The 23,514-nt window shown below is 49.0% G+C and overlaps 1 protein-coding gene across 1 annotated transcript; it reads left to right on the forward strand.

Annotated features, from left to right (window-relative positions):
* Positions 1-1,099: 1,099 nt before the first annotated feature.
* LOC137342710 (rho-related GTP-binding protein RhoB-like) lies at positions 1,100-4,891 on the forward strand. Its single transcript, XM_068006843.1, has one exon. The coding sequence runs from the start codon at positions 1,183-1,185 to the stop codon at positions 1,765-1,767; it is 585 nt and encodes a 194-aa protein (XP_067862944.1). The 5' UTR covers positions 1,100-1,182; the 3' UTR covers positions 1,768-4,891.
* Positions 4,892-23,514: the final 18,623 nt, after the last annotated feature.

A 23,514-nucleotide genomic window follows, 5' to 3' on the forward strand; every position in this document is an offset into this window, starting at 1 on the left:
TGTGATGCCCGTCAGACTATTGAGAGGTTGGCACCTCGCCAGTGTTGGTATCTGACTTGTATTCTCCAGTTTATCAGTCAATATTTTTTCTTCTCTGCTGCTGTGGACACAGTTGAATCGTAGTCTACGTGCTGCGGCCCTGACCGTGTGTTTGGATAGGAAATCAGGGCCGGGCCGGGAAGCGCAAATATTTTCCCTTCGATGCCTCACTGAGTCTGTAACTGGGGCAGGACAGGCCAGGGTTCAAGCTCCAGGACTTGCTGGGTTTTACGGTGCTACAACTCACCCCAGTGCCCAGCCTGCCCCCGGGTCTTCATCCCTGTCGAGCGTCTGCTCCCAGAAAACACCTGTGTGCCTGGTCATCAGGTCGGAGCGGAGTTGGGGTCGATTGTGCTGCCCCTCACAGTTGAACAGCTCTGCTGAATAGTCACTGCCTGGGCACATGGATGAGGAACCGGACAGCAACCATGGCGGTAACCCAAGAATCAGTGCCTTCAGCAAAGGAGGGGGGCGGGCGGGGAAGGGAATTATGAATGGGCTTTGATAGAGTAAATGAGGAACTGTTTCCACTGGCATGAGGGTCGGTCACCAGAGGACGCAGAGTTAAAATAATTAGCAAAAGAACCAGAGGGGGGAGATGAGGCGAAATGTTTTTAACGCAGCGAGTTGTTACGATCTGGAACGCGCTGCCTGAAAGGGCGGTGGAAGCAGATTCAATAGTAACTTTCAAAAGGGAATTAGATAAATACTTACAAAAGGAAAAACATTTGCAGGGCTCTGGGGAAAGAGTGGGACGAATTGGATAGCTCTTTCAAAGAGCCGGCACAGGCACGATGGGCCGAATGGACTCCTTCTGTGCTGTCCCATTCTATGAATTAGCTCAGAAAAAATGAAACCCAGTCATTTTAAAATCCAGCTGCTGGGCTCTGTGTGTGAGGGGAAGGGGGAGGGTTTTAGCCGCTGTCAATCAACTACTGGAAGGAGGCCAATCACTCGGCTCAGAGGGTTGAGTCAGAGAACCAGAAAAACCTGATTGGCCTGTCCAGCCTTGTGCTGATTCATAAAGGCTGTCCTGTTCGTTCCCACTCACTGTCGAGACTGGCAGTGGAATCGGGTCAATCAACAAACAGAACAACACAGAGCAGAGCTGTAGGAATCACAGCACAAATCTGGGAAGAAGGCATGGCCACTTTAAGGAGGAAGCTGGTGGTCGTCGGTGATGGAGCCTGTGGGAAGACGAGCCTGTTGTTTGTGTTGAGCAAGGACGAGTTCCCTGAAGACTACGTCCCCACCGTCTTTGAGACCTACGTGGCCGACATCGAGGTGGACGAGAAGCAGGTGGAGCTGGCGCTCTGGGACACGGCCGGGCAAGAGGATTACGACCGCCTGCGCCCCCTCTCCTACCCCGACACCGACGTCATCCTGATCTGCTTCTCGGTGGACAGCCCCGACTCCCTGAGGAACATTCCGGACAAGTGGATGCCCGAGGTCAGGCACTTCTGCCCCGGAGTACCCGTGGTGCTGGTGGGCAACAAGAAGGACCTGCGGAGCGACGAGCGGGCACGCAAGGAGCTGGCGAGGACCAAGAGGGAGCCGGTGAAGTGGGAGGAGGGCCGGGCCATGGCGGAGAGGATCGGGGCCTACGATTACCTAGAGTGCTCCGCCAAGACGAAAGAAGGCGTCTGGGAGGTCTTCGAAACAGCCACCAGGGCTACTTTGAAGAAGTCAGAGGTGGGATGCTCGAACTGTCGGTGCGTCCTGCTGTAGAGGGCCCTGGAGCAAGTCGGGAGCAGAGAAGAGGGAGCTCCTGTTTCATCAACGACGACTTACCTCGTGAGAGAAGAAAATAAATCAGGGAGAAAGAAAATCGCATTAAAGACACAGGGCTGGAGGTCTTCTTTAAGAAACAATGAGACTTGCAAGAGATTGGATCAAAGCATTGTCTGCTATGAAAAGAAGGATTTAACTTTAAATGCTCTTCAGATTGTGTGACCAAAGCAATCTGATGAGTTAACAGCTCCTGTTTTTTTGAAAAAAGGCACAAGTACTGGAAGCTGCTGTATTGTGTATGCATGAACCGTTAAGGTTCCTGAGTTTGGGCAGGATGGTGTTGCAAAAATAGATCACCTCAGTAATTATCTGTATCTCCCCAGATTGGACGTCGTTATGAAAGATCGGTGAATGGGCGGGTGGGGGAGTCTAGTGCAGGGTCAACGTTCACCCTATACTGACCCTCTGAATACTCTCTCGGCTTCTGCGGATCAGCCTGTTCTTTTCCAGGTATCATAGTAGGTAGAGTACAGAACGAGGTCATTCGGCCCATCGTGCCTGTGCCGGCTCTCTTTGAAAGAGCTGTCTAATTAGTCCCATTCCCCTGCTCTTTCCCCATAGCCCTGCAAATTTTTTACCTTCAAGTATTTATCCAATTCCCTTTTGATAGTTATTATTGAATCTGCTTCCACCACCCTTTCAGGCAGCAAATTCCAGTTGATAACAACTCGCTGCATTAAAAAATGTTTCCTCGTCTCGCCTCTGGCTCTTTTTGCCAGCGTACACTTCCCATTCGCACAATCTCCTATCCTTCAACATTTTTTCATTTGCATGTGGGGTGGTCCGAGGTGGGCTGGCTTATTGGTGTTGGTCATGAAAGTGTGAGAGTGTAACCCTCCCTGTGTGAGGGTGGGCCCTGGGAGCAGACTTACTGTTCCTGGTAGAGTTTTCATCCATTTACAGAATGTTTTCTCGTGAGGGAGAGAAGCAAAAGATTACTGTTTGTTCTCGTGTGTTGGGGGGAGGAGTTGGTGAAATGATATTTATCGATGTGGGGGGGGGGAGGCCCCCAAGTTTATTAGCGAGGTACGAGTAGATGTAGAAATGCACAGTTTCGCATTTGGTTGGACTGATGTTCAAACTTCAAACTGTCCTGACTGGTTTTCTTCCAAGCGTTGAGGTATTTAACCCCCGCCTTGCTGTCTCCCAGACACAGTTCAGTGAGTAAAGGCAGTGTGAAACTGAGCTCTCAGTCGCAATGATTCAATTTCTGGTCTGCACGACATTGGCTGGTTCTCACCTCTGGATTGGAGATGGGTTGGGGGGAGTCGGGGGGGTTCACACTGCTGACTGTTATCATGTGAAAGTGGGCACTGGGTGAGCAGGGCAACAGGATGGGCAGTGGTGGCAGCTGGATATCTTGCTGACGCTCGTGCCGAGGCTCACCAATGGCAGCAGGTTGTTGGAGGGGGAGGGGGAGGGGGGGCGAGGGGGAGGGGGGCGAGGGGGAGGGGGAGGCGAGGGGAAGATCACTTGAGCAAGGTACCAGAGAGCACCCAACATCTGTGTGAACCCCCGTTCCCCAGCGAAGAGTCGAAACCTTTGGGGGAGGAGGGAAGAAAATTGGCAGGGGAGGTGGGAGGAGAAGTTTATATACACACAGGAGAAAAAAGATTCAGTAACGTGGATGAAAACTCTTCAGGGCTCAGATTTCAGGCAAGTTCAGGCTAAATGTTGACGCGCCTCACTTGAGATCTGATTAACCTTTTACAAAAAGGGTGTAGCCTGGATTTGCCGATCGGTGTCACGGTATTAATATCCACATTTAAAATAATGGCGAATAGAAAATCCAGGCTAGGTCCAAGGTCTAAAGGTTCAGACAATGGTACTGAACGTAACCCAGTGTTGGGCTGAGAGGGGTTTGCTTTTTGCCCACGAACCTGTTCTGATTGACACCTCTGTTTTACAGCTAAACAATAGGGTTCCCTGACTTGAATTTATTTTTTATTGATTATTGATAAGGCTGCCTCCTGTCATGAGAAAACCAGCCTCTGTCACTGTTAAGATCGTACTCTTACACCACAGGAGTGTTTATTTAAAGAAACTCCGAACTACCAGCATCTCCCTTATGGCGCAGTGAGTAACCGCACTCTGTGGCATGGCAAAGAAAGCTCCTGCGTTTATCGAGGGCCTTTATCATATTCCTCAGGATGTTCCAAATGCTTCCCGGACAATGAGCTTCTTTGAAGTGCAGTCACTGTTACTATGGAGGCACTGAGGCACACCGGCCAGAACCGTTCCGGGTTCAATCCCCAATTAATTTATCGAGCTGCTTCTATATGGGCCTTTGGGGGGAAAGGTGGGTGAAGCTCCAAAGGGGTCTATGCCTGCAGTGTGGGTCTCGAGCAACCAATGCCAATCCCGATGTGAAACTGTCTGATTTTGCAGCACAAATAGCCCACTTAGGTGGGGTGGCACTGGGAGCTATGATTGGTTTAAGTCTCCTGAGCTGGCAAAAGGAGGCGGGAGGGGTGAAGGCCCAATTCTGATGATTATCCAGTGCATGTGCGTGCGGATATATTTTGGATTGGGCTCAGCTGTCGGCTCCTACAGTCAAATAGTCTGCGGACCCTCTCAGCCATACGTTACAAGAGTGACTACACTTCAAAAAAAAAGTACTTCATTGGCTGTGAAGCGCTTTGGGACTTCCTGAGGATGTGAAAGGTGCTATATAAATGCAAGCTCTTTCTTCTTTCAGTCTAAGCAAAAAAAAAAAGTGATGGTTACTCGGCCAAGGTACAGTAGAGCTGCTGGTACCCATGGGACTGGATCGGAGGCCGTACTGCGGTGAAACACATTCCTGTACAAATGCTTCAAAATATTTATTTAAAATGTTATTTAAGGTTTTTAGGATTGTAAAAGTCCATAAATCACAGAATTTTTTTTTACACTGAATGTAAAGCATCAAGTCCTTCGAAGGCTGCTGAAAAGGAATATTAAGACTTCATAACAATCTTTGTTTTCAGTGCACTCAATCTCATTCTGTGTTTGAAATGTGGCATTTTTTTCCAATAAGAAAGAAAGCGAATAAATGTGAAAAACACTTTTAACATAATTAAAACCCCAGTGTGGTGCTGTCTGAGTGAAAATCACTTTTGATCGGAACATGGTGACAGGAGTAGGCCATTCAGCCCCTCAAGCCTATTCCGCCATTCAGTTAGATCACGGCTGATTTGTATCTAACTCCATCGACCCACCTTTGTTCCGTAACCCTTAATACCCTTGCTAAAATATCTGTTGATCTCAGTTTTGAAATTTTCAATTGACCCCCAGCCTCAACAGCTTTTTTTTTGGGGGGGGGGGGGGGGGAAGAGAAGAGTGTTCCAGATTTCCACTACCTTTTGTGCGAAGAAATGCTTCCTGACATCGTCCCCGAACGGCCGAGCTCTAATTTTAAGGTTCTGCCCCCTTGTTCTGGACTCTCCCACCAGAGGAAATAGTTTCTCTCCATCTACCCTATCAACTCCTTTAATCATCTTAAACACCTCAATTAGATCACCCCTTAATCCTCTATACTCAAGGGAATACGAGCCTAACTCAAAAGAGATCACTGAAGGAGAAAACGTACACAAAGTCTCACTTAGCTGTGGGGGTTATTTACACATACCCAGTGTGGGAAGACACAGGAATGGTGCAAAAATTGGCCTCCATATCCCTGAGGGAAACGGAGAAAATCGGCCACTTCTAATTACTGTCCAGTGACCCTGCAGCAAAGCTCAGACGTTTGATCATCCGGTGAACACAGGTTGGGCTGTGATGCCCTCCACAGTTGAATACCCTGCCTATAATTGTTATCTCCAACCTCGACTATTCCAATGCTCTACTGGCCGGCCTCGCATCTTCCACCCTCCACAAACATGAGCTCATCCAAAACTCTGCTGCCCGTATCCTAATTCGCACCAAGCCCCGTTCACCCATCACCCCCTGTGCTCGCTGACTACATTGCCTCCTGGTCCGGAAACGCCTCGATTTTAAAATTTTCATCCTTGTTTTCAAATCCCGCCATGGCCTCACCCCTTCCCTATCTCTGTAACCTCCTCCAGCCCTACAACCCTCCGAGATCTTGGCACTCCTCCAATTTTTGGCCTCTTGCTCATTCCCGAATTCCTCTTCCTATCCCTGCTGAAAATGTAGATGTGGTTTGATATCAAGAGTCCGCTGTCAATGGTCACGATCAAGATTACTGCTTTGTGTTTTGCGTAAACAATCCCCACAACACTGAGCCCTGCCGATCCCAGGTTTGATCTGTGATCGAAGTCGCATTAGTCAGTCTCTGGCATGTGATAGTATTCCTCTTCTGTTTTCATTGAACTGTACTTTAGGGGATGGAGGGGACAAAATAAGAAAGCAGGAAATAAATACTCCATTTACACACCCTGATTTACGGAATGGGAAAAATAAAAATCAGACATGGTTTGGCTCGCTATCAGTTACCCTGCAAGAGATGTGTATGTGGATCTTCGGTGAGGAGAAAGTTAGGATCAACTGTGATGGTCTGAGTGGTTGAATATCTTTCTGACGATTACTGTCTCGGCTCACCAGGGTGAGGTACCAAAGTGCATTACTGCCCATGTCAGCTTGGCTCAGTTGGTATCACTCCAGCACTTGTCCACGTAATGTAGGCTGACCCTCTGGTGCAGACAGTGCTGCATTGCTCAAGGCGCCATCCTTGAGCTGATACACTGCGACCCTCTCAGCCCATTCTAGTGGTTCAGGTGGATTGTAAAGACCCTATGCCACTATTTGAAGAAGGTCAGGGGAGCTCTCCCGGTGTCCTGGCCAACATTTATCCCTCAGCCAACACCACCAAAAATAGATTATCTGGTCATTTGTTTCATTGCTGCTTGTGGGATCTTGCTGTGCGCAAATTGTTTGCCGTGTTTCCTACATTACAACAGTGACTACACTTCAAAAGTACTTCATTGGCTGTAAAGTGCTTTGGGACATCCTGAGGTGGTGAAAGGCACTATATAAATTCTTTCTTATTTTCCTTCTTTCTTTCGCATGGTAAGGTGCTACAGAAATGCAAGTATTCCTCTTCTCATTGAACTGTAGTTTGGCAGAAGCAGAAGCAGAGGAAAAATACTCCATTTACACGTCAACATCTATAGGTAAATACAGTTTGCATAACCATAGTGCCATTACACTACTGGGTGTATTCTGTAGGCCACCAACTAACGGGAAGGATATAGAGGAGCAAAGTTGCAGGGAATTTACAGAGAGGTGCAAGAACCATAGAGTAGTGATAACTGGGGACTTCAACTATCCTAATATAGACTGGGATAACAAAAATATAAGGGGCAAAGAGGGGGAGGAATTTTTGAAATGTGTTCAGGATAACTTTCTTAATCAGTATGTTTTCGGCCCAACGAGGAAGGAGGCATTGCTGGACTTGGTTCTAGGGAATGAGGTGGGCCAAGTGGAGCAAACATCAGTGGGGGAGCATTTAGGGAGCAGCGCTCATAGTATCATAAGGTTTACAATAGCTATGGAAAAGGACGTGGACCATTCTAAAGTGAAAATACTCAATTGGAGGAGGGCCAATTTCAATGGGATGAGAACAGATCTGGCCCGGGTAAATTGGAATCAAAGATTGGCAGGCAAAACTGTAATTGAACAGTGGGCGGCCTTTAAAGAGGAGATGGTTTGGGTACAGTCTAGGCACATTCCCACGAGGCAGAAAGGTAGGGCAACTAAAGCCAGAGCTCCCTGGATGACAAAAGAGATAGTGAGTAAGATGAAACGGAAAAAAAAGGATGTATGACAGATGACAGGTTGATAACACAGGTGAGAACCAGGCAGAATATAGAAAGTTCAGAGGGGAAGTGAAAAAGGAAATGAGAGGGACAAAGACAGAGGGCTCGAATTTAGCAGGCCTGCGGGTTCCCAGCGGGTGGTCCTCCGGGAGCGTCGAAAACGCGAACGGCGAAATTAGTGGGTTGCCCACGCGATCGTAGCAGGCAACACACTAATAGGAATCAATTACCTGCTCCTCCGGGGTCCACGGCGCTGGCCTGCGCGTCGGTCGGGCTGCGCATGCGCAGTTCGATCTGTCAGCTGGAGGCTCTCTAGTTAAAGGGGCAGTCCTCCACTGACAGATGCTGCAACCAATGGAACAAATTGCAGCATGGAGCAGCCCAGGGGGAAGGCTGCTCCCAGTTTAATGATGCCTCACCCCAGGTATCATCAGATGGGGTGAGGAGGAGGGGGAGGACACAGATCTTCCCCCCGGCGGGCGGGAGGAAGCGGCCTGCCTCTGCCACCAAGAAGGCCTGGCTCGAGGTGGCAGAGGGGGTCACCTGCGCCACCAACATATCGCCCACCTGCATACAGTGCAGGAGGCGCTGCAATGACCGCAGTAGGTCCGCCACAGTGAGAACACGAAGTCTTTCCCCTGCACTCCGTCTGCCACAACACTGCCCCCACCCCACATCTCCTTCGGCACCGCCCACACTATTCTATCACATCACCCTTCATACCCACTCACACCCCGTCCTCATCTTACCTGCACCTACTCACCTCGCGAGTACTCACCCCGCCACTAACACGCAACCCAATCCTCATACAATCTCATGGCTCCATCCCATACTCACCCTCTCGTGCATCTCCCTCACGGCCAGCCTCACTCAACCTGCCACCACCTGTGCTGCAGCCACAGGGCATGCATCACATATGTGCAGTAGGCAGCGTAAGGCAAACGTCTCGTCAGCATGAAGGGGGTGCACAAGGGTGTCTGAGGGTTTGTCATGGGTGTTACCCATATTGAATTTCAGAGCAACAAACAGCACACATTATATTGACACCACCACTGCCATGTCTCCGCGAATCCTGTCCGTTGTGTCCAATAATGCCCGCTCCTGGGTATCACTATGAGGACCCACCACTGATGCCACCCATCGTGTGACTGCAGAGTAGGTGCAGGTGTATTTGCAGGGCTCGTCCGCGCAGACGACTGAGAGACATCGGCGGTGTAGCCGGCTGCACCCTGGAAGGATGCGGAGGAGAAGTTGTGGAGGGCAGTGGTGACTTTGCCAGCGACAGGTAAGCAGTTGGTGCTGGGGCCAGCCAGGAGCAGCTCGGCATGAAAGAGGCTGCAGATCTCCACGACTACATGTCGAGTGAATCTGCGCCTCCCTGTGCACTGCTGCTCGGAGAGGTCCGGGGAGCTGCGCCTCGGTCTGTGGACCCTGTGGCGAGGGTAGTGCCCTCTGCGACGCGTCTCTCTCTGCGGTAGCCCTCCCTCCTGCTGTGCAGGTGGGCGTGCAACAACACCGTGTTGGGGGGATCCACGTCTCTGCGGCGGACGGCGTGGACTGCGAGGCTGCTGGTGCTGGTCATGCTCTTCGTCCTCCGAGGGTGTCCACACACCACCCAACTGGCAGGTGTTGGTCTGAGGGGTTGTGCAGGGTAGGTGTGTGGTTCCTCGGACTGGGGCTGCGGTTTCGTGTCGGTCTGTCCTCTGGCTTGGCGGGGGGTGGTGGAGGGCAGGGGTTGCCCTATGTGACGCGGTGGCCTCCTGCGTGGGTGAGGGCTCTCCCCCGTGGAGCGCACCTTGGCACCTGCCACAGGCTGCTGGCTGCAACACGCCTGGTTGGAGGGAGTCTGTTTCCCCCAGTGTGGGAAACTCACTGCCTTGAACCTAAAATCCCACACTTCCTCTTTTGACAGCTGCTTCAGCTCATTAACTGACCACAACAAGCAAGGTAAGTACTCTCAAGTGGAACCCCGCTGGCTTTAATTGCCTGCGGGATTCCCACCAGCGGGGCTTGCGCGCGCAGCCCCGCACGTCAGCGCGGTACCCGGAAGTGGCCGGGATTTCGTCGCGATCCGGTCACGTGACCGGAGATCGGGATTTTCGGGGCCACCCCGCTGGTAACCCGCCGGAAACCCGACCCTAAAATCGAGCCCAGAGTGTGAGAATAGACTAGCGGCCAACATAAAAGGGAATCCAAAAGTCTGTAACAGGCTTGTAAACAGTAAACGGGTAGTAAGAGGTGGGGTGGGGCTGATTAGGGACCATAAAGGAGATCTACTCATGGAGGCAGAGTGGATGGCTGAGGTACTAAATGAGTACTTTGCATCTGTCTTTACCAAAGAAGATGATGCTGCCAGAGTCTCAGTAAAGGAAGATATAGTTGAGATATTGGATGGGCTAGAAATTGATAAAGAAGAGGTACTTGAAAGGCTAGCTGTACTTAAAGTAGATAAGTCACCCGGTCTGGATGGGATGCATCCTAGGTTGCTGAGGGAAGTAAGGGTGGAAATTTCGGAGGTACTGGCCAGAATCTTCCAAACATCTGTAGATACGGGGGTGGTACCAGAGGACTGGAGAATTGCAAATGTTACACCCTTGTTCAAGGAATAAGGGACAGAATTAACGGTCACTTGGATGAGTGTGGATTGATTAGGGAAAGCCAGCATGGATTTGTTAAAGGCAAATCGTGTTTAACTAACCTGATAGGGTTTTTTGATGAGGTAACAGAGAGGGTAGATAAGGGCAGTACATTTGATGTGGTGTACATCGACTTTCAAAAGGCGTTTGATAAAGTGCCGCACATTAGGCTTATCATCAAGATTGCAGTCCATGGAATAAAGAGGACAGTAGCAACATGGATGCAGAATTGGCTAAGTGACAGGAAACAGAGAGTCGTGGTGAACTGTTGTTTTTCGGACTGGAGGGAGATATACAGTGGTGTTCCCCAGGGGTCGGTACTAGGACCACTGCTTTTCTTGATATATATTAATGACTTAGACTTGGGTGTACAGGGCACAATTTCAAAATTTGCAGATGACACAAAACTTGGAAGGGTAGTGAACAGTGAGGAGGATAGTGATAGACTTCAAGAGGATATAGACAGGCTGGTGGCATGGGCGGACACGTGGCAGATGAAAATTAACACAGAAAAATACGAAGTGATATATTTCGATAGGAAGAATGAGGAGAGGCAATATAAACTAGAGGGCATAACTCTAAAAGGGGTACAGGAACAGAGAGAGATCGGGGGGTATATGTGCACCAATTGTTGAAGGTGGCAGGGCAGGTTGAAAAAGTGGTTAAAAGAGCATACGGGCCCCTGGGCTTTATAAATAGAGGCATAGAGTACAAAAGTATGGAAGTCATGATGAACCTTTATAAAATATTGGTTCGATCACAACTGGAGTATTGTGTCCAATTCTGGGCATCGCACTTTAGGAAAGATGTGAAGGCCTTAGAGAGGGTGCAGAAGAGATTTACTAGAATGATTCCAGGGATGAGGGACTTTAGTTACATGGGTAGACTGGAGAAGCTGGGGTTGTTCTCCTTGGAACATAGATGGTTGCAAGGAGATTTGATAGAAGTATTTAAAATCATGATACAGAGATACAGAGAAACTGTTCCCATTGGCAGAAGGGTCAAGAACTAGAGGACATAGATTTAAGGTGATTGGCAAAAGAAACAAAGGTGACATGAGGAGAAACATTTTTTTTTAACACAGCGAGTGATTAGGATCTGGAATGCACTGCCAAGGGGGTGGTGGAGGCAGATTCAATCATGGCCTTCAAAAGGGAACTGGATAAGTACTTGAAAGAAAAAAATTTGCAGGGCTATGGGGATAGGGCGTGGGAGTGAGACTAGCTGGATTGTTCTTGGATAGAGCCGGCGTGGACTTGATGGGCTGAATGGCCTCCTTCCGTGCTGTAACCATTCTATGAACCAGAGACTGACAATACTGAATAGCTAACCCTTAGCGGGTGGGGCTGAGCAGTGTATGCTGAAACGGAACAAAACTGAAAATGCTGTGACGTGGGATTCCAGGTGAAATGTTAACCTGCCTTTTCTCTGTTCAGATGTCGTCTAACCTGCTGTATGTTTCCAGCAATCTCTGTATTGATTGCAAAGCAGCATGAGCCAGTGCCGGCTCATCTATCCACATGTAAAACCCACAATAACACAGACACACTTTAAAATTTCTGGTGTTGTGTTTGCAAGAGATTGCAGTAAATTGCGTGGCACCCTCAGGCTGGTTTTAAAATCAGAATTGAACGTAAAGCGTGATTTCTCAATCTCTCCTCCAGCCCTACAACCCTCAGATCTCTGCGCTCCTCCAATTCTGGCCTCTTGAGCCTTGGGGAGGGTGCAGAGCAGATCTATTCGAATGGTACCAGGGATGAGGGACTTCAGTTAGGTGGAGAGACTGGAGAAATTGGTTTTGTTCTCCTTAGAGCAGAGAAGGTTAAGGGGAAATTTAATAGAGGAGTTCAAAAATATGAAGGGTTTTGATAGAGTAAATAGGGAAAAACTGTTTCCACTGGCCAGAGGGTCAGTAACCAGAGGACACAGATTTAAGATAATTGGAAAAAGGACCAGAGGGGAGATGAGGAAAAAAAAAATTAAGCAGTGAGTTGTTCTGATCTGGAATGCACTGCCTGAAAGGGTGGTGGAAGCAGATTCAATAGTAACTTTCAAAAGGGAATTGAATAAATACTTATAAAAGAAAAAATTTGCAGAGCCACGGGGAAAGAGTGATGGAGTGGGACTAATTGAATAACTCTTTCAAAGAGCCGGCACAGGCACAATGGGCTGAATGGCCTCCTTCTGAGCCCTATGATGTGTCCACAGGTGCCAACGGACATCTGCTACTTCATCCAGATGGCCATGCTTCACGTGTGAGCTTAGAGAATGGTCGGTATCAGAGCCAAATCCGATTCTGTCCTCACTTAAAGGGTGCTGTCCATTGTGCTCCACATAAGCTTCCTCCCACCCCTCTTCATCTCACCCTATCAGCATTTCCTTCTATTCCTTTCTCCCTCATGTACTTATCTAGCTTCACCTAAATGTATCTATGCTATTCACCTCAACTCCTTGTGTAGCAAGTTCCACATTCTTAGCATTCTTTGGGTAAAGAAGTTTCTTCTGAATTTCCTGTTCGATTGATTGGTGACTATCTTATATTTATGACATCAAGGGGCATCAAAGGGTATGGGGAGAGAGCGGGAATATGGTACTGTGATAGAGGATCAGCCATGATCATATTGAATGGCGGAGCAGGTTCGAAGGGCCGAATGGCCTACTCCTGCTCCTATTTTCTATGTTTCATCTATGTTTCTATGACTTCACACTGCTAGAGTTGAGGCAATTGTTGGGGTCGTGCTCTGCAGCTAACCCACACGATGCTTAAGCTGGGAACGTTTAACTTTCATTCTTTTGTATTCTGATTGGCTTAAGGAGCGAGCGTGGGTTTTTCTGGTGTACAGCGAACAAAGATCCTCGAAGAGAGGTTATCTTATTCCGGAATTTCTAGGGCTCCGCGAATCTAGCCAACAGACAACGGCTTCAGCAGAGACCCAGGCCTGATCTCAGCCAAGTACTAAAGTTGATCTCAATGTCCTTGGGTTAAGGGATTAAAAAAAAAACTTATTACATGCAAATCATCCAGGGTTGGAACTCCTGATCCTTCAGTGAGCCTTGATGAAGGTTGTCTAGACATGGACATCGGGTGAAGACAGGATTAGGCATGGCTGTAACGATCCTGATTTTCTGCCTCACTTAGAAGCATAGGAATGGGTCGACAAGTAAAGACCAAGGTCCATCTAGTTTACCTTCTACCATCCCGGTAGTCACAAGATACAACGGTAATGGAGTTGTTGACTAATCATAGCAATCAATGTCTATCAGTTAGTCTACAACAGAGCCAGACACGAGGAAAACCCCAGTGGTGGAGAGCTTTGGGAACCAATGGTTCCAAAATCACCTGTTCCTCCCAAACCTGCTGCATTGTCATGTGTCATGCCACAAATGACTCAGATACCGTACCGTGTCCTTTAAATATTTCCAAACTGTGCACGACACAATAAATCAGTGACTTCAGGAACATCGTTAGATGCTCCACTCCACAATATACATTTCAGAAACCCAACCAGCTGTTGTCATATTGCAGCCAAATACTGCAAACCCAGAACCAGGGCTGGTTCACTTGGTACCAACTGAAGTTAATTTGTGCACTTTCCCCCCTCAAGGTAGAGATGTTGGAAGCTACCTGGCTTTCTAGCTCATTCTTCCAAAGAAACCTGTGATTCCTTTTTCATAGCATAAAATGCCTCTTGAATGACTCCATTACCCTAACTGGAAAATCATTCCAGATATAATTACTCTGAGCGAAGAAGTGTTTCCTGATACCAGGCTTGAGCTTGCCATTTCCCACTTAAATCTTTTTATCTTCCTTCTTTTCCCACCAATTTAACTCCCTCCCGCGAGGTGTCGACTGCTTCCTGGGGTGCAGTTCCATCGGCACCTTTCCCAAAGGCTCATTACTGATGCATGAGCCTTGAGAGAGACAGTCATTAGGTGATTTGTTCATGAGCTGCATCTCAGCCAAACCTGGTCCTGTCTCAACCAAAAGCCACGCCCACCCACCTGGCACGCTCACCCACCCACCCACCTGGCACGCTCGCCCACCCACCCACCTGGCACGCTCGCCCACCCACCCACCCGGCACGCTCGCCCACCCACCCACCCGGCACGCTCGACCGGCACGCCCGCCCGCCCGGCACGCTCGCCCACCCACCCGCCCGGCACGCTCGCCCACCCACCCGCCCACCCGGCACGCTCGACCACTCTTCCAAAAGTAGTTGTTGAATATCGATCAGCAGCTGGAACCCATAGAACCATAGAAAAGACACAGCACAGAAGGGGGCCATTCGGCCCATCGTGTCTGCGCCGGCTCGAAGAACAACCAGGTGCCCGTTCTAATCCCACCTTCCAGCCAATTTTTTCCTTTCTCTAGCCCAGGTGCACTGAAGTCAGTTTTCCTGGCTTAACCACCACTGTGGCTGAGATCAACTAAATCGGCAAGAACCAGGGACCAAACCTGGGACCCTCCTGGTCTGCGTAGCTCGGATACACATTTCCTTAACCAGCTGAGCCATCAGGGAAGCTCATACTGCTTCCAGCCTTTACTTCAGGTCTCTGGCTGATTGTGGCAATGTGTAGAGAGCTCTGCAGGATCCATGGCGTGGCTGTTTTTTTCACTAGCCACAGTCTGACTCAAGTATTTCCTGTCCCCTCCAAGGCTCATTATTCCTGGAGTATCTTCTATGTCTTGGCCACTGACTCATTCCCTGAATATGTGTCTGTAAACAGGGTCCAAATAATCTGTGTCAACAGCATCCGTTTGATTTACACAGAAACAGATGTTGTCACCAGTCAAGTACCTGGGGGAAGTTGCTTTGATCTGACATGTCCTCAAAACAGTTTGTGTCTGGGGACTGGAGAAAGGCAGATGTTACTCATTTTTTTTTTAAAAGGCAGCAACAGTGACCTGGGGAACTACAGACCAGCGATATGATCGTGGAGCATCTGGATAGAAATAAAATCATGATAGTCAATATGGGTTCACAAAGGGGAGGTCTTGCTAATCGAACTTATTGGTTTTCTCTGAGGGTGAGACAAAGGAGCTTGATTGGGGTACAGTCGTGGATGTGGTGTACTTGGATCTCAGTTAGACCTTTGATACAGTTCCTCTGGTACTGAAGATTAAAAAATGGGAATCAATGGAAATATTTTACAGTGGATACATATTTTACAGTGACTACAGTGGATACAGTGGAGACTGATGTGAATCTGAGCCTGTTATCACTGGGGTCCCACAGGGTTTTTTTTTGGGACCTCTTTTGTTTAATATCTTCATAAATGACCTGCAGCTAGGAGTCACAAGCACAGAGGCTAAGTCTACAGATGATACAAAGCTATCAAAGAGGGTAGACTCTAAAGTTGAACAGAGAGGCATTTGAATATACTTGGGAATTGGGCAGACAAATCTGTACCTATCTTTCCTACAACTCATAGAATCATTGAAGGTTACAGCACGGAAGGAGGCCATTTGGCCCATCGAGTCCGCGCCCGGCTCTACGCAAGAGCAATCCAGCTAGTCCCACTCCCCCGCCCTATCCCTGTAGCCCTGCACATTTTTTCGTTTCAAGTACTTATCCAATTCCCTTTTGAAGGCCATGATTGAATCTGCCTCCACCACCCCCTCGGGCAGTGCATTCCAGATCCTAACCACTCGCTGTGTAAAAAAGTTTTTCCTCACGTCACCTTTGGTTCTTTTGCCGATCACCTTAAATCTATGCCCTCAACTACTCCATGTGGTAGCGGGTGAGGCCGTGGAGGGATTTGAAAACAAGGATGAGAATTTTTTTTAAATATCGAGGCGTTGCCGGACTGGGAGCCAATGTCGGTCAGCGAACACAGGGGTGTTGGGTGAACGGGACTTGGTGCGAGTTAGGATACAGGCAGCGGAGTTTTGGATGAGCTCAAGTTTATGGAGGGTGGAAGGTGGGAGGCCGGCCAGGAGAGCATTGGAATAGTTGAATTTAGAGGTAACAAAGGCATGGACGAGTGTTTCAGCAGGAGATGAGCAGAGGCAGGGGCGGAGGCGGGTGATGTTACAGAGGTAGAAGTAGGCGGTCCAGGTGATGGAGAGGATATGGGGTCAGAAGCTCATCTCGGAATCAAATAGGACGCTGAGGCTGCGAACAGTCAGGTTCAGCCTCAGGCAGGGGCCAGGGAGAGAAACCACCCACTCTATAAATTGATGGGTTTTACCAGCCGGCCGGGAGGGGCAGGGCGAGGGTGGGTAAAAGCCTGACTGTACAAAGCTGCTTTCAAAAACTGTCTCTGTGCTATTTTTTAGGCATGAGTCATGTGGCCAGGCACGCATCAAACACATCCCCCGGGGGGGGGGGGGGGGGAGGAGGGAAGAGGCAGGCGGAGAAAAACAGAAAAACAAAATGTATCAGGAGGTCGAGTTACCTCAGGCAGCACTCACACAGCTACCGACTGATCCACATGGGGAGAGGAAGAGAAGAGACTCAGTGTGGATTAAACCATGTCAACACCCCACCTGAAATCGAGGTGACGAGCCTTGCTCATGTAGGCGGTCCCACAGATCTCGGGCGTCCTCCGGGTGCCTCACCCAAGTAGCCGTTCTTAATGCGTGAGCCCAGCCGGTCAGGCTATTTTGTCGTGGGGGGCATCACACTAAGCCCAAACCTGTCCTCACTTGATATCTGAGCACAGGCACTTTCCAGAAGGGAGTGGGTGACCGGGCCCAATTTTTCACCCCTCCCTACAAGGGGGGGGGGGGGGCGCTGAGGCCAATTGCAGCACCTTCACCACTGCCTCTGCTGTGACCAACTAGCGTAGAATAGAAATTAAACCTAACCGGGTAGAATCTCATCTGGGCCTGTTTCTGAGCCTGAAATTGGGCCTCATTAGCATTTTATGCGCGAGTTGCCGGAGCCTGTAGCGCCTACAGTGGCAGCTCGTGCATTGCGGGTCACGAACGTCGGCCACACTTGCCTTGCCCGCAGGGGGTTTGGAGCGGGCTACAATGGCGGGGTTGGGGGAAGGGGGAGGGGGCCGATCGCGATGAATGTAACGTTGGGGGAGGTCTCCTGATTCTCCTGGATCCACAGGAAGGTATTTGTAAAAAAAAAACATATTTTTGAATAAACCTTACCTTTAGTTGGCAGCTGCAGGGGCCGCTGAAGAATCCTGAGCGGGTTAGGCCCCTTCAAGAGGTGCTAAGCCCCGAATTAATATATTCAAGGGGCCGAACGCCTCTTTTTGGCGGTGTCGTGGGACGCCTAAAAATTGGGCCCCACAAATTTAGCAGTGAGCTGAAAACCTGAGCAGATTGGGCGCAGGCCCTCCCACTGCTAAATTAGTTGGCGCTGTGCCCGTTCCACACCCAAAGCAGGCCTATTTCTACCTCTACATGGCTTAATGCTACACTGAGCAGTGCCTCGTCAATTAGACTTCTGATTACTTGTTGGCAGCTCACACACCCATCACAATTAGCTACTTCAATCATCGACTTCCTTCACGCTCCACCCAGGCTCATTATTCTGCACTCATCGAGGTATCAAGTGTCATAGTTGAGATATTATTGATCTGTTAACGTTACCCAATTAGTTGATAGCAGACACGTCTAATAAAGTGATCCTCAGTTAAAGTGGATTTTGTTACGAAGGGGATCTTGCCTGCCAGCAATTTGTGCAACCTTTGACCCCGCCAGCAATTTTTGACTCCAGTTCCGCAACGTTTAGAATTTCATAGAAGTTTGGGCACAATCAGATCAAAGAGCAAATGACATGGAATTACATAGAACAGGCCATTCGGCCCAACTGGTCTGTGCCGGTGTTTATGCTCCACACGAGCCTCCTCCCTCCCTACTTCATCTCACCCTATCAGCATACCCTTCTATTCCTTCCTCCCTCATGTACTTATTTAGCTTCCCCTTAAATGCATCTATGTTATTCACCTCAACTACTCCTTGTGGTAGTGAGTTCCACATTCTAACCACTCTCTGAGTAAAGAAGTGACCACCTCCTGAAACGTGCCATCCACGTACTAGAGATAAGCTACCCTCTATGCATCCCTTGGCATCCTCCGAAGGGCCCATCGAGGCACTCGTCGCTGCCTCCTTATGAGCAGCAACCCCAACTGCCCCATCCTGCTCTCACCGACTTTCCTGCCCAGTATTCCCACTGGGAGCTAACCTCACCAATCTCCTTCCTATCCCACTCACCCATCCCAGCACTGACCCTGTGGACTCTTGATGTGGAGATGCCGGTGATGGACTGGGGTTGACAATTGTAAACAATTTTACAACACCAAGTTATAGTCCAGCAATTTTATTTTAAATTCACAAGCTTTCGGAGGCTTCCTCCTTCCTCAGGTAAATGTTTACCTGAGGAAGGAGGAAGTCTCCGAAAGCTTGTGAATTTAAAATAAAATTGCTGGACTATAACTTGGTGTTGTAAAATTGTTTACACCTGTGGACTCTATCAGTGGATCAGCTATCGCTGCCCCTCTCTGCACCTCCCTCCAGAATGTTCATTCACCTGTGAACAAGGCCCTTGCCATCCACGAGCTTATTGTGGATGATTGCATTGACATCATGGCCTTGACAGAAACCTGGCTGACGGGTGATGACACCTTCCCCCTTAATGAAGCCTCCCCGCCTGGCTATATCTTCCACCACTTGCCCCGTCCAGACCGCCGTGGTGGCAGTCTGGCCCTTATCCCCCTACTCCTCCGGCACCTTCTCTTCCTTTGAGCATCTCACTTTGTACCACCCCCTCACCTCTCCTTTAAAATCCTCGTTCTCTACCGCCCACCCAAGTACCACGCCAAGTTTCTCACCGAGGTATCTTCACTGCTCTCCTCCTTCAGCCTCTGCACTGAGTGACTTCTCATCCTCGGTGATTTCAACCTCCATCTCAACTCATCATGCTCTCTCTCCTCCAAGTTCTCTGCTTTCCTATCCTCCCTTAATCTCTCCCTCCATATAAACTCCCCTACCCGTATTCACAGCCGCCCCCTCGACCTTGCCGTATCACGTGGCCTCTCTACTCCCATCATGTCAATCACAGATAAAGCCATCTCTGATCACTTCCTTGTATCCCTCTCCATCATATCCCCCTTCCCCCTCCCAACCCCACCTCCTTCTGTGTCCACCCCTGGAATAAACTCTTCCCCCCCAAGTCACTTACAACGGCACTTTCAAATTCCCAATTGTCTAGTCTTTGGCCCGCCATTCACCACAACATTTCTGCAGCCACCGATCTGCTCAATCACACCCTCACCTCCAGCTTTGATGCCCTCGTCCCCATTAAAACCATTACTCTCTCTCACCCTGGTCGTTCCCCCGGTACGGCCCTCACCTCCGCTCTCAAGTCCAAGGGATGCAGACTTGAATGTTTATGGCGGACAACTAGTTTAGCCATTCATCGCCAGATCTGGATGGATCACATAAAGCATTATCTGGTCCTGCTCTCCTCTCCCAAAACTGCTCACTATTCTCGGATCATGCTGGAATGCAAAGATAACCCCCGGCATCTCTTCACTGCAAACCACCTTGGGATGTTTTACTAAAGAAAGAAAGTTTTACCATGTTAAAAGGGCAAGTTGTTGTGTGTTGTCGGGCCTAGATATTGACTGTCAACAGGCATTATTCCTGATGGTGGGACATCACAGTCAAGTCTAACCCTGTCCTCACCCAACAAACACACTTGTGCACTTGTGCAGAAGTCAGTGGACGGTGATCAGGAGCAGGGACCCGAGGTAGTTCCCCAGCCCCTTACCCCTGCCCCACTCCAAAGGCACTGAGAGCAATCGTGCTCACTTGAGATCTGTTACCTCAGCACAGGATGAGAATGGAACCGGACACCTTCCTAGTTTCTGTGGCTCAGTACCATGCCAGGAAGTTCATTTACTCACGAGGGTATCAGGGAACTCAAGATTATGACGGCTGTTCTGTAATATGTCATTAAAGCAGACAAAGGACTTTTGAAGAAGCCTTGGAGTCATCTCTGCATTAGGAAATGTCTGACTATAAACTGAAGTCCACAGTAAGCATTATCAGTCTCAAGATGATATAACTCATTGCCCCACCACCGTCCCAGTCTATGTTCTTGGCTTACTACTGACGGCTAGTTCATCAAGAAGATAAGATGTTCCTTATCTACATGTCCTGCTCATCCTTACTCAGGCCTCAGATTTTGTGACTCATTACACGGGCCAGGCCAGGCCAGGCCTTCTCTGGCCTGTAATCTGCAACATTCGTGTTGCATTCTAAACAAAACCTCCGCGCAGTAAACAATATTTGTGCAACAGCGGGAAATTTCTGCTTCCCTTTCAAGTGAATGGGGAGTGTAGTATAATCAATAGTGTCACGTCTACAGTGTGGTGATACACAGACTGAGAAAAGGATTATCACAGCAACTCTCCTTAAAGATACCGTGTCCTCATCTCCCGATGGATCGGTGCATTATCTGGGGAACAAAAAAGACTTGCATTTATATAGCACCTTTCACGACATCAGGACGTCCCAAAGTGTTTTACAGGCAATGAGGTGCTCTTTGAAGTGTAGACATTTTTGTAATGTAGGAAACGGGAGAGCCAATTTGCGCACAGCAAGGTCCCACAAACAGCAATGTGATAACGGCCAGATAATCTGTGTTTTTTTAGTGATGTTGGTTGAGGGATTAATAGTGGCCAGGACACCGGGGAGAACTCCCCAGCTCTTTTTCAAAATAATGCCATGGGATCTTGAACGTCGACCTGAGAGGGCAGACTGGGCATTGGTTGAACATCTTAACCGAAAGTCAGCACCTCCGACAGTGCAGCACTTCCTCAGCACTACACTGGAAGTGTCAGATTAGATTATGTGTTCAAGTCTCTGGAATGGGAATTGAACCCACAACTTCTGACTCAGGGACAAGAGTGCTGCCCACTGAGCTACGGTCCGGAGACGAGGAAGGTTTGTGTTATCCCTGATCTGTGCTGACTTAGGTGATCTCACTGGGGCAGTCGTCGGGGGGGGGGGCCACAATCACCCTCAGCATCTTTGGTTGGGGAGTGAAGAATCAGCCTGATTCCTGATCGCCATTTACTTTAAAAGGCGCTATATAAATGCAAGTTGTTGTCGTTGAGTGGGGGGTACAGGAAGGCTACTGACACACCATTGGAGCAGTACCTGAGCAAGAAGCAAGTAGGCAACGCAAATGACAAAACAAAATATCCTTTGCAACATTCTGTACACAGGAGAGAGTTAGTTGGATGAAGGGGTGAACCAGTTTTCGAAAAAAAAAAGTTGATCAGCGACTTCCTTACTGGTCAGACCTCCTGGTTTCTTACTCACTTCCTGTTTTGTCGCTAAAAGTTCCAGGCCTTCCTCATCAACATATTTTGAAAAAAGCCAGAACTTGAAGGCTAGTCGACAGAAGGAGATACAGTTCAGGCCTGAAGTCAGACACCAGTTTCAGGCAGCAGCATTGTGAATGGGACGGGAAAATGGCTTGGGGAAAAAAGGATTGGACAATAGTCCCATTTTTTCTCCTGAAGATGTTGACTTTTGTACAGCTACATATATGTGTATGTGTATGTGTTCCAGGGTTGTACCCTGTGTCTCATTTTCGCTGAGGAAACTATGGCTACCCTGCCCACATCAAACATGGCCACCCATACTTTTTTGGTATTTTGTTATCATACTGCCACATTGGCACATTTTAGACACTTCCTTTAATGATTACCTTCATTGTACACATATAATAAGGCTCTTCATTCAACCTCAAAATCCACAGGGCATCGTTCCTGATGTAAGTGCCAGGGTCTGAACGCTGGTTGCCTGGGTCGGAGGAGCTTGCATCATTTAAATAACATGGGCAGGCACTGGTCACACTGAGGACGCACCTCGGGAGTCTGCTTGGCCCGAGGAGGCTGGAAATTGCAGTATCAGTGGCCTCCTTCAGGGAGTGGTGGGGTCAAACCCACCACTATGCTGGAAAGATGGAGGCATGAACCCATTGGCTCCCTTTGTAATGGGGGCTGAAAGAGTGCTGCTGAAATTCAGGCCTGGACCCCAGGGTGGGCCCCACTACAGTCAGTAGTTGGGCCTGCTCCCGCTTGGCATAGGGGCCGCTGCTATTCCGTCAAGTTAGAAACAAAGAAACCCGCCTGGGAACCCCCCTCCCTCTGATGCTGGGGCCCATGTTTGGGAGAGGTCAGACGAACGTTACGGGAGCTGGTCCCACGTGTTTGCTGCGGGGACTCCGTATAAAGGTGGAGCCCCACGACCCGACAGAGGCCTGCTCCCAGACGGACGGGCAGAGCGCTCCACTCGAACCCACTCTCCCGTGACCGTCGATGTGAGACCCGCATGGTGTGTTGCCTCCCTGGCGCCGGGGTAAAGGACATCATAGAGAGGGTGCAGAGCTTTCTGCAGGGGGAAGGGGAACAGCCAGAAGTTGTGGTCCATGTGGGTACCAACGACAGAGGAAAGAAATGGGAATGAGGTCCTGCAGCTAGAGTTTCAGGAGCTAGAGAGGAAGTTAAAAAGCAAGGCAGTGTGAAGGATAACAGCTGATTGCTGCAAAGGTGGAACAGCTGCCTTGTTGCCCTCAGGCGGGTGAAAGGTGTGGAAGGTTGGTCCCAAAATAGGTGCTTTGATGCCAAGCAGAAACGATGATCTTAATTATATTTGAATTAAACACCTGTGGAAATTGGGCATTTTAACTCTCACTCTTTTTTACCTCCCCCTCTTTCAATTATCTTCCTTCTCTTCTGATTGCATGGACTCTTGCTGGGCTATGTTTTGTCCAATCCGTCACCTATTTGTCTTGACAGTTAGTGTTAGCGGGATATTTGACTGGCTTTGAGTGGAAGAGAGAGAGAGAGAGAAGGGTCACTGTTGACTTTTGACTTCAATGGAAATAAAGAGGAGAGATGTAAAGTGGGCTGCTGATTCACTACCACCCATTTTACGCCATGGCACAAAGTCACAATCTACCCCGATGTGTGTAAGCTGGACGTAGACAGGATCTGATTCAGCTGCGACGCCCCCATAGTTGAATAGCCTACCCATACACACACACACACACACTCTCGCTAAGTTCGTACATGAACAATGGCACTAATGGTAGTTACCAGAGAGTGCTTGGCTCCCATGGAACCATACCCAGAGGTATCAGAGACCACAGAAGGGAAAATTTCAGAACAGAAAAAAAATTTTAGAGAAGACAAGTTGTTAAAAAAAAACAATTCCCTCCATTATTTCCACAAAACCAAACGCTAAAATGCAGCCTTTTTATGTTTTTCCATCAGGGTGATTTGAACGGAATAAATGTCCCAGCGCACTC

The sequence above is a fragment of the Heptranchias perlo genome, chromosome 26, assembly GCF_035084215.1.
Source record: "Heptranchias perlo isolate sHepPer1 chromosome 26, sHepPer1.hap1, whole genome shotgun sequence".
In the NCBI taxonomy this organism is placed as follows: domain Eukaryota; kingdom Metazoa; phylum Chordata; class Chondrichthyes; order Hexanchiformes; family Hexanchidae; genus Heptranchias; species Heptranchias perlo.

Bases quoted from the DNA above. Each gene is read 5' to 3' on its own strand.
- LOC137342710 (XM_068006843.1), top strand. From the start codon at position 1,183: ATGGCCACTTTAAGGAGGAAGCTGGTGGTCGTCGGTGATGGAGCCTGT.